Source organism: Elephas maximus, chromosome 11, assembly GCF_024166365.1.
Source record: "Elephas maximus indicus isolate mEleMax1 chromosome 11, mEleMax1 primary haplotype, whole genome shotgun sequence".
NCBI lineage: Eukaryota > Metazoa > Chordata > Mammalia > Proboscidea > Elephantidae > Elephas > Elephas maximus.
In genome coordinates, this window is record NC_064829.1 from 81,793,664 (window position 1) to 81,805,691 (window position 12,028).

General features: G+C 39.9%; 1 protein-coding gene across 1 annotated transcript in view; it reads left to right on the forward strand.

Moving 5' to 3' along the window:
- Window positions 1–178: 178 nt before the first annotated feature.
- The window catches only part of C11H18orf63 (chromosome 11 C18orf63 homolog), a 36,762-nt gene continuing 24,912 nt past the window's right edge, over window positions 179–12,028 (forward strand). Inside the window, exons 1-2 of the mRNA XM_049899809.1 lie at window positions 179–312; window positions 4,141–4,219. Coding sequence (XP_049755766.1) covers window positions 179–312; window positions 4,141–4,219 — 213 coding nt within the window. The remainder of the gene's footprint in view (window positions 313–4,140; window positions 4,220–12,028) is intronic.

The window sequence follows — 12,028 nt, forward strand, 5'->3', positions numbered from 1 at the left end:
GGTAAAATAGTGATATTAACTGCTATTTGCTATGTTTTTGTTATCTCGTTCCAAAACAACATCAAAGTTATGTGCTGGGTTGGTGTTAAAACCCTACTGATAAGACAGTCTATTAGTTTTTATTGCTGTTTGTTTGTTTTTAAAGGCCTGGTTTCTGAGACACACTATCAACAGAAAAATGAATGATTCTAGACAGCAGTCACTGTTCTTCATCAGTCTTCCAGATTTACACAGACTCTGTGTTGTCAGGATAATATTGAGTAATGGTGTAGCAGATACCGAGATTAGGAGTACACAAATGAAGATGTGCAGGTAAAAATACATTCTATAATTAAGGCTTAAAAAAAAAATCTAAGACCTTAAGAGCTGTTTTAGCAGTATCTCCTTTCATGAATCCTGATAGAACAGGAGAAAAATGTGGAACAGAACTCAAATTGTTATAATTTCCAGACTTACTGGACCAATTGAGATTAGAGGACTCTCAGACTGTTGCCCTGAGGTACTCTTTAAAACTTAATCCTAAATTATTCCTTAAGGTCACGTTTTAGCTAAATAGCAGATTGGCTCATAAAATAACGAACGTCACCTGTGTGTAATGAGCTCCTTTTTAAAATCATCTATGTGAGTCCAAATGGTCAAAAACGAAAGCAAAAATGAGAAGGTAAGGGGACAGGGAAACTAGAGTACCGGAAGTAGTACACAAATGTAATGAATAAGAATGATGGCACATTGTGAAAATGCAACCAATATCATAGAATAATTTGTGTAGAAATTGTTAAATGGAATTCTGATTTGCTGTGTAAACTTTCACCTTTGAAAACCCACTGCTGTCAAGTCAATTCCAACTCATAGCAACCCTATAGACAGAGTAGAACTACACCATAGGGTTTCCAAGGCTGTAAATCTTTACAGAAGCAGGCTGCCACATCTTTCTCCTGCAGAGCAGCTGGTAGGTTCGAACCACAGACCCTTTGTTTAGCAGCCAAGTGCTTTAACCACTGTGCCACCAGGGCTCTTTCCACTTTCACCTTAAGCGTGATAAAATATTATTTAAAAACAAAGTGTCCCCTTTAAAGCAAAACACTCATTTATTCAATCTGTGTATAGGCAGTCCCCAGTTTATGAATGAGATCCATTCCTAACTGTGTCTTTAAGTCTTTAAGTAGAATTTGTAGGTAAGTCGAAACAGGTGCATAGGTTCTTATCTAGCCTTACTTTTAGCGCAAGAAGGAAACCCTGGTGATGTAGTGGTTAAGTGCTATGGCTGCTAACCAAAGGATTGGCAGTTTGAATCTGCCAGACACTCCTTGGAAACTCTACGGTGCAGTTCTACTCTGTCCTATAGGGTCGCTATAAGTCGGAATCGACTTCACGGCACTGGGTTTGGTTTTTGGCTGGTTAGTGCAAGGAAAGGCTCGAAGCCTTTTCAGTGATTTAAAAGTTGTGCGTAAATGATTGTAATGAAGAATTAGTTGTGAGTAGGGGTAGCTTCAGTCGTTTCAAAGTGAGGGCAAATTTACATAACAGTAAAGGGCAGGTATGAGTTGTCCATAAGTCGGACATTCGTAACCTGGGGACTGCCTGTATATAATTTAAGATGAAGGAATTCAGTTTTGTTCTTACCAGGTATATTGGGTTACATTTAACAGGAACTTAAAATGCTTGAGATGGAAATAGTTCAGGGTTGAGTTTTGTTTTTTTTTTTTTAACTACAAACAGTATTTTTATTATGAGTAGCTTTTACTTTCTTTTCCCAACTTTGGAGAACCCAGTCTGAAAAGAATCAGGTATATATGCATTATTTTGGAAGCCATCAACTCATGATCACCTCGTGAAGTTACATAAGGAATGGGTCCAAAAGGAGATTGGTTTTCATATGGTAAACTAAATTGGTATTTTTAGCTTCTTGAAGAACTGACAGCCAGTATTGCTGGCTTCGAAGCTATCTTTTTTTTTTTTTTAATAATTTTTATTGTGCTTTAAGTGAAAGTTTACAGATCAAGTCAGTCTCTCACACAAAAACCCATATACACCTTGCTACACATTGCCAATTACTCAGCCCGCTCTCTCCCTCCACTCTTTTCCTGTCCTTTTCACCAGCTTCTAACCCCCTCCACCCTCTCATCTCCCCTCCAGGAAGGAGATGCCAACATAGTCTGAAGTGTCCACCTGATCCAAGAAGCTCACTCCTCACCAGCATCCCTCTCCAACCCATTGTCCAGTCCAATCAGTGTCTGAAGGGTTGGCTTTGGAAATGTTTCCTGTCCTGGGCCAACAGAACTTCTGGGGGCCATGACCACCGGGTTCCTTCTAGTCTCGGTCAGACCGTTAAGTCTGGTCTTAAGAGAATTTGGGGTCTGCATTCAGGGTTGAGTTTTTATATATGTGACTGTTAATGTGATCTTTTAAATTTAAAATTCTACATACATGGATGAATTAAATTATGCTCCCAAAAACTTAGAGACACTAATTAATAAGTATTTGTAGAGTGTCTGTTGTTTATGAGGCTCTTTAGGAGATGCTAGTATAGTTTCTTAATCTTCAGGTCAATATAAGACACTGAAGAATATGTCTCCAAGAACAGTGTCAAAATATTGGCCCAAGATACTCTGAGAAATAGTTGAAGCCTAAAATATAACTCCATGATTAGTGAGTGGCCCCTATATACTAGTCCCTTAAATTGTTGGAAGCACTCAAAGAAGGACTCTTAGAATACAGAACAAGATTAAACCTGTAACTAAATTTCTTGGAGAAGAACGAGCAGAAGATTGCTAGGGTCCGGAAAGGGAAGATGCTATTGAGTGTCCTCCATTTTCCTCTTATTTATGATACTTTTCTTCTCCCCATCGTATACTTCGCACCCAAGTGCAACACTCCACACAGGAGTCTATCCTTCCTGCTAAGGTATAACTTGATACCTTGTTGTGTAACAACCTACAGCACCTGGACCAATGGTTGGTCACATCTCCAAGAGACTGAAGAAAGACTCTAGAACTAGAGACTATGACATATGGTTTATTCAGGGAACTTACTAATGGGACTGTTGGCCCAGGGCAGTGGCTGGACCAGTTTACCGCCTAGCAGGGGACACAAGGTTATATACCATTCCAGCTGGACTAAGGCTTATTGTTTTACCTCCCAAGTCCTTGGGCAGCCAGCATTCCCAGGAACTTCATGTCCAGGCCCAAATGTTTTCCTTTTTCTTGCTAAGGCGTTCCTCAGCCTTGGCCACTGGCCTAGTCATGCTACTTCCAGCCTTGTACCTTAGCCTGAGTCCCTCCTGAGTTCACCCCCAGCATGGTTCAGGGAATAGCAAAGCTGACTCCATTAGGAGGGGATGCATATAGCTGAATAGCATTACCCTGCATACCTATTGAAGACTTACTTTTGACCCCTTTTGGGAAATACTAAAATAGTTAAGAAACCTTAAGTTAAGACTCAAAGGAATGACACTATAGATGACAGAATGATTAGTGAGTTTGATATTTCCAGAGTCTTATTTATACCTTCTAAGTCACATAACAGCCTGAGGTTGAACCTTTAAAAATCATTATCAACACATTTTTATTGTTCTCTATTCTTCTTGTCCTATATCATCTTTTTTTTTCCTCATTGAAAAGATTCAGTTTAATAAAAACTTCTGGTTTATTTAGAAGGCAGAGGAATGACAAAAATTACCTATAATACCACTATTCTAACACAATAATTTAGCATTTTAATATCATTTTTTAAATTTTTATCTCTATTTTTACATAATAGTAAGCATATAAATTTTGTGTCCTGTTTTAATCTCTTAACATCCAAAACATTTTCTCCTGAGGTACCCTGTCTTCATAACTGTCCTTTAAAATTACATTTATGATTTCCTGAAAACATATAAGCAATACATGATCATATACAAAATTCAGAAAACATTAAAAATCACAAAGAAGGAAAGTCACTCATAACACCACAAACTAAGAGGTAAACATTTCTAACATTTTGGCCAGTTTCCTGTCAATATTTTAAAATTTAGATGGAGTTTCTGCTATGTTTATGATTTTTCACATCTTTTTTTCCAATTCACATTTGCCTATTAGTGAGAATTCTTTATAAATACCATTTTAAATGACCTCATTATATTTTTTTTCATCTTCATAGGCAATTGCTCTTTCTGCACCAAGATATTCTTACATCACCTGTGCCGGGAATTTTAAACCAGATTTGGGTGGTGATGGCGGTTAGTATTACTTTTAGTATTATATAAAATATTGTAAGTAATTATTGGGAAAAATGTCTATAAACAGTAATTCAGATGTTAATTACAGCTCAAATTGAAGATGGTTAATGAGGAGAAATCACACTGTTGTAGTTTGATTAAACTGTTAACAAATTTTAACTTTGGTATGCCTGATGTTTAAAATTGATTTTCATGGTTCTCACTTACGATTTAGGTTTCTCTGTCATATATCCAAGATAAAGACTATTAATGAATAAAACATGGTGTAGTATAATTTTTAAATATAACACAGGCTTAATACCTTCTCTCATATTTTTTTCTTTAGAATTACATTTAATATAAAGGGCAAACTTTTCTCATTCTAATCAACATCCAACATTTTTAAAGAACTTACTTTTTTTTCCAATTTGAAGATTTTATTTTTTTTTTAATTTTATACTTGGTAATAATAAAATTTCTTCAGTTGAAGCTGAAGAAAATTAACTCAAGTCTGCGAGGACCAAAGTGTGACCTGAATTTAGGGACCATCTCAAGAATAGATTTAACACATTGAACACTAATGGCTGAATACCAGATGAGTTGTGGGATGACATCAAGGACATCATACATGAAAAAAGCAAAAGGTCATTAAAAAGACAGGAAAGACCCCAAATTCTCATAAAAAGACCACACTTAATGGTCTGACTGAGACTAGAAAAATCCCGGCGGTCATGGTCCCCAAACCTTCTGTTAGCCCAGGACAGGAACCATTCCCGAAGACAACTCATCAGACATGGAAGGGACTGGACAATGGGTTGGAGAGAGATGCTGACAAAGAGTGAGCTACTTGTATCAGGTGGACACTTGAGACTGTGTTGGCATCTCCTGTCTGGAGGGGAGATAGGAGGGTAGAGAGGGTTAGAAACTGGCAAAACCGTCACCAAAGGAGAGACTGGAAGGAGGGAGCGGGCTGACTCATTAGGGGGAGAGTAAGTGGGAGTATGGAGTAAGGTGTATATAAGCTTATATGTGACAGACTGACTTGATTTGTGAACTTTCACTTAAAACACAATAAAAATTATTTAAAAAAAAAAGACAGGAAAGAAAGCAAAGACCAAAATGGATGTCAGAAGAGACTCTGAAACTTACTCTTGAACATAGAGTGGCTAAAGCCAATGGAAGAATTGATGAAGTAAAAGAGCTAAACAGAAGATTTCAAAGGGCAGCTCGAGAAGACAAAGTAAAGTATTATAATAAAATGTGGAAAGACCTGGAGTTGGAAATCCAAAAGGGAAAAATGTACTTCGCATTTCTCAAGCTGAAAGAACTAAAGAAAAAATTCAAGCCTCGAGTTACAATATTGAAAGATTCTATGAGAAAATATTGAATGATGCAGGAAGCATCAAAAGAAGATGGAAGGAATATCCAAAGTCACTGTACCAAAAAGAATTGGTCAGTGTTCAGCCATTTCAGGAGGAACCATATGATTAAGAACTGACGGCATTGAAGGATGAGGTCAAAGCTGGTCTGAAGGCATTGGCAAAAAACAAGGCTCCGGGAATTGCTGGAATACCAGTTGAGATGTTTCAGCAAATAGATGCAGGTGTTCAATCATCTATGCCAAGAAATTTCAAAGACAGCTGCCTGGGTCCGTATTTATGCCCATTCCAAAGAAAGGTGATCCAACAGAATGCAGAAATTATCGAACAATATCATTAATATCACACGCAAGCAAAATTTTGCTGCAGGAAGTTCAAAAATGATTGCAGCAGTACATCAACAGGGAACTGCCAGAAATTCAAGCCAGATTCAGAAGAGGACATGGAACAAGGGATGTTATTGCTTATATCAGATGGATCTTGGCTGAAAGCAGAGAATACCAGAAGGATGTTTACCTGTGTTTTATTGATTATGCAAAGGCATTTGATTGTGTGGATCATAACGAATTATGGAAAACATTTCAAAGAATGGGAATTCCAGAACACTAAATTGTGCTCATGAGGAACCTGTACATGGCCCAAGAGGCAGTCGTTCGAACAGAACAAGGAGATACTGCAAAGATTAAAATCAGGAAAGGTGTACATCAGGGCTGTAACTTTTCATCATACTTGTTCAGTCTGTATGCTGAGCAAATAATCCAAAACTGGACTATACGTAGAAGAACGCATCATCAGAATTATAGGAAGGGTCATTAACAACCTGTGATATGCGGATGACACAACCCTACTTGCTGAAAGTGAAGAGGACTTGAAGCACTTACTGATGAAGATCAAAGTTTACATCCTTTAGCATGGATTATACCTCTACATAAAGAAGACAAAAATGCTCACAACTGGAACAATAAGCAACATCATGATAAACAGAGAAAAAATTGAAATTATCAAGGATTTCATTTTACTTGGATCCACAATCTATGCCCATGAAAGCAGCAGTCGAGAAATCAAATGACATATTGCACTGGGCAAATCTGCTGTAAAAGACCTCTTTAAGGGGTTGAAAAGCAAAGATATCATTTTAAGGACTAACGTGCACCTGACTAAAGTACGCCCTGGTATTTTTTTTTTTTCTATGCATGGAAAAGCTGGACAGTGAGTAAAGAACACTGAAGAAGAATTGATGTCTTTGAATTATGGTATTGATGAAGAATATTGAATATACCGTGGACTGCCAGAAGAATGAACAAATCTGTCTTGGAAGAAGTATAGCCAGAATGCTTTGGACATTTTATCAGAAGGGACCAGTCCCTGGAGAAGGACATCATGCTTGGTAAAGTAGAGGGTCAATGAAAAAGAGGAAGACGCTTAATGAGAAGAATTGACACAGTGGCTGCAGCAATGGGCTCAAACATAGCAGCAATTTGTGAGGATGGTGCCGGACCAGGCAGTGTTTCATTCTATTGTACAAGGGGTCGCTATGAGTCTTAACTGACTCCGCAGCACCTAACAACAACCACAGCAAGATTAAAATGAGAAACAATTTCCCAGTGCTTTGTGTAACTGGGAATGATGATGAAGTACCAAAATCTTTCTAAAAATCCTGTTATCCAGAGGTGTTAATTCCCCAGAAGCCATTGAAATCAGCATTTATTAGCAATGCTGATAAGCCATCCAAAGCCTTCAGGTCTTTTATTTTTCTTCTAAGTCTTTGCTATCTACCCATCTTTTATTGTCTTATCCTTAATATAATATTTAAGAAACACAAGCTGTTGGTGAATAAGTAGACATTAAAACTTCTTTTTTGTATCCTGTTCTACCTTAAAATCCTTATGGGAGAGGGGGGGTCAAGATGGCTGACTAGGTAGATGCTACCTCGGATCCCTCTTGCAACAAAGACTCGGAAAAACAAGTGAATCGATCACATACATGACACTCTACGAACCCTGACCAACAAACACAGATTTAAAGAGTTGACCTGAGTGACAGAGACGGAGAATGAACAACTACGGGGAAGCAGAGACTGTTCTTGGAGCCTGGAGCCAGCGTCCCAGTCAGGTAACCTTGGCACCGGGCTTAGGACTGGGCGCAGGGGAGCGGGACACAACATCCTTTGACGGCGCAAACACGGGGCGCAGCCCTACCCCCTTGAACTGACCTCGGGAGGGGGCCCATCCAGTCAGCGTGGGCGGCACAGCGACGCGACTGGCGGGAGGAGAAGTCGCCCGGAGACAGCGACTGATTTTGGAGCCAGGAGTGCAGCGTCCCAGCCGGGGAACCTTGGCGCAGGGCTTTGGACTGGGCGCAGGGAAGCTGAGCAGGACATCCTGTGAAGGTGCAAACACGGGGCGCAGCCCTACCCCCCTGAACTGACCCTGGGAGGGGGCCCAGTCAGTACACGTGGGCAGCACAGCGAAGCAGCTGGCGGGAGGAGAAGTCCCCGGGAGACAGCAACTGGTTTTGGAGCCAGGAGTGCAGGGTCCCAGCCGGGGAACCTTGGCGTGGGGCTTTGGACTGGGCGCAAGGGAGCTGAGCACCACGTCCTGTGATGGTGCAAACACAGGGCTCAGCCCTACACCCCTGAACTGACCGCGGGAAGGGGCCCAGCCAGTCCGCGCGGACGGCGCAGCAACACGGCTGCTGGGAGGAGAAGTCCCCGGGAGGCAGTGACTGTTTTCGGAGCTGGGAGTGCAGCGTCCCAGCCGGGGAACCTTGACGCCAGGCTTTGGACTGGCAGCAGAGGAACAGACCGCGGCTTCTGAGGGCCTGACCCTCGGGGGCAATCTCTACACATCCAGCACACATAGGCGACACGCCCCTCGGGAATCTCAGACAAAATAGTCATCCCAAGCAAGATAAGTAACTTTGTCTATATTCCGGGGTGCTACTCTCTCCTGTTTTTCTGAACCCTCCCCTCCCCTTCCCAGGCGGCTTCATTAACATTGGAATTTCCTGAGCCAGAGGGAGAACTGCTCCGCGGTTTTTCTTTTTCCTTTTTTTTTTTTTGGTCTTTTCCTAACTCATTCTTCTGGCCTGAGAGAAGCAACCACAAAAAACCCAGGGACCAAAAATCCTTCCCTAATTGGACTAAAAGCACAGAACCAGCTCCAGCCAAGCATATGTGATCCACAGTCTTGGGCTTTCATCCCTACAGGGAACAAGATGGCTATTATAATGCAAAGGCATTTCTGATAGGGATCTGACTGCATTTTTTTTTTAGCGGATTTACTGGAAAGGCAAGTTTCCCAGGTCTGATATCTCTGCGTATTCAACAGAGCCCTCACTGACCCACAACAGGGAACTGAGGGCTGAAGCTCCCCCCAGACCACCTAGCCTCCTGCCTGAGGGGTCTAAGGAGGGTGACACCTACCAATCTGTAGAGGTACTTGCATTGGGGGCCTAAGGTACAGCTGCAGAGCCCACCCACCAAGGTGCTTTAGGAATAGAGACACACCTACCTCACTGACACTTGGGGGAAGCCTGTCAGCATCCTGCCCCCCCTGGAGTGTGAACCGCAGCTGCTAATAGAATCTGGTGCACACAACTATCACCACTACTTCTCAAGGTGGATAGGTGATAGGGTGCATCACACACTTGACGACCCAAAATCAGATTCTACTCAAGAATAGTGAATGGACTTAGGCATATATATCTGGTAACAGCCCAAACCAGCTGGAGATAGGTCATAAGTAAGTCAAGGGCTACAAGAATCAAGACAGCACAATCTAGTAGCCCGTCCATGTATATTGAAAGAAGACAAAACGAGATAAGACTCAGTGAGCAAATATAGAATAAATCACTACAATATCTTAGTGATGGGTCAGAGACAGCAGTCAAAATCAAACCACATGAAGAAGCAGACCATGACTGCTTCTACAACCCCGCAAACAAAAGAATCAAAATCTTTCCCAAATGAAGATACAATCCTGGAATTATCAGATACAGAATATAAAAAACTAATTTACAGAATGCTTCAAGACATCAGGGATGACCTCAGAAATGAAATAAGGCAAACTGCAGAAAAAGCCAAGGAACGCACTGATAAAGCAGTTGAAGAACTCAAAAAAATTATTTGAGAACATAGTGGAAAAATTAATAAGTTGCAAGAATCCATAGAGAGCATGCAGAAATCCAAAAGATTAACAATAAAATTACAGAATTAGACAACGCAATAAGAAGTCAGAGGAGCAGACTCGAGCAATTAGAATGCAGAGTGGGAAATCTGGAGGACCAGGTAATTAACACCAGCATAGCTGAAAAAAAATCAGATTAAAGAATTTAAAAAAATGAAGAAACCCTAAGAATCATGTGGGAGTCTGTCAAGAAGGATAACTTGCATGTGATTGGAGTCCCAGAAGAGGGAGGGAGGACAGAAAACACAGGGAGAATAGTTGAAGATCTGCTGACAGAAAACTTCCCTGACATCATGAAAGACGAAAGGATATCTATCCAAGATGCTCATCGAACCCCATTTAAGACTGATCCAAGAAGAAAAACACCAAGACATATTATCATCAAACTTGCCAAAACCAAAGATAAAGAGAAAATTATAAAAGCAGCCAGGGAGAAAAGAAAGGTCTCCTACAAGGGAGAATCAATGAGAATAAGTTCAGACTACTCAGCAGAAACCATGCAGGCAAGAAGGCAATGGGATGACATATACAGAGCACTGAAGGAGAAAAACTGCTAGCCAAGGATCATATATCCAGCAAAACTCTCTCTGAAATATGAAGGAGAAATTAAGATATTGACAAATAAACACAAGCTTAGAGAATTTGCAAAAACCAAACCAAAGCTACAAGAAATACTAAAGGAAATTGTTTGGTCAGAAAACCAATAATATCAGATACCAGCACAACACAAGGTCACAAAGCAGAACATCCTGATATCAACTCAAATAGGGAAATCACAAAAACAAATTAAGATTAAAAAAAAAATGCTCATAACAGGGAATCATTGAAGTCAATATGTAAAAGATCACTATAATCAAAAAGAGGGACTAAATACAGGTGGCATAGAACTGCCATATGGAGAGGGATACAAGGCGATATAGGACAATACAAGTTAGGTTTTTACTTAGAAAAATAGGGGTAAATATTAAGGTAACCACAAAGAGGTATAACAACTCCATAACTCAAGATAAAAGCCAAGAAAAACATAACGACTCACCAAACATAAAATCAAACACTATGAAAATGAGGATCTCACAATTTACTAAGAAAAACGTCTCAGCACAAAAAAGTAAGTGGAAAAATTAAATTGTCAACAACACACAAAAAGGCATCAAAATGACAACACTAAACACTTATTTATGTATAATTACGCTGAAAGTAAATGGACTAAATGCACCAATAAAGAGACAGAGAGTCTCAGACTGGATAAAGAAACACGATCCGTCTATATGCTGCCTACAAGAGACACACCTTAGACTTAGAGACACAAACAAACTAAAACTCAAAGGATGGAAAAAAATATATCAATCAAACAATAAGCAAAAAAGAGCAGGAGTAGCAATATTAATTTCTGACAAAATAGACTTTAGACTTAAATCCACCACAAAGGATAAAGAAGGACACTACATAAAGATAAAAGGGACAATTGATCAGGAAGATATAACCGTATTAAATATTTATGCACCCATTGACAGGGCCGCAAGATACATAAATCAAATTTTAACAGAACTGAAAAGTGAGATAGACACCTCCACAACTTTAGTAGGAGACTTCAACACACCACTTTCGGAGAAGGACAGGACATCCACTAAGAAGCTCAATAGAGACACGGAAGACCTAATTACAACAATCAACCAACTTGACCTCATTGACTTATACAGAACTCTCCACCCAACTGCTGCAAAGTATACTTTTTTTTGTAGCGCACATGGAACATTCTCTAGAATAGACCACATGTTAGTTCATAAAACAAACCTTTGCAGAATGCAAAACATCGAAATATTACAAAGCATCTTCTCAGACCACAAGGCCATAAAAGTGGAAATCAATAACAGAAAAATTAGGGAAAAGAAATCAAATACTTGGAAACTGAACAATACCCTCCTGAACGAAGACTGGGTTATAGAAGACATCAAGGAGGGAATAAGGAAATTCATAGAATGCAACGAGAATGAAAATACTTCCTATCAAAACCTCTGGGACACAGCAAAAGCAGTGCTCAGAGGCCAATTTATATCGATAAATGCACACATACAAAAAGAAGAAAGAGCCAAAATCAGAGAACTGTCGCTACAACTTGAACAAATAGAAAGTGAGCAACAGAAGAATCCATCAGGCACCATAAGAAAACAAATAATAAAAATTAGAGCTGAACTAAATGAATTAGAGAACAGAAAAACAATTGAAAGAATTAACAAAGCCAAAAGCTAGTTCTTCGAAAAAAT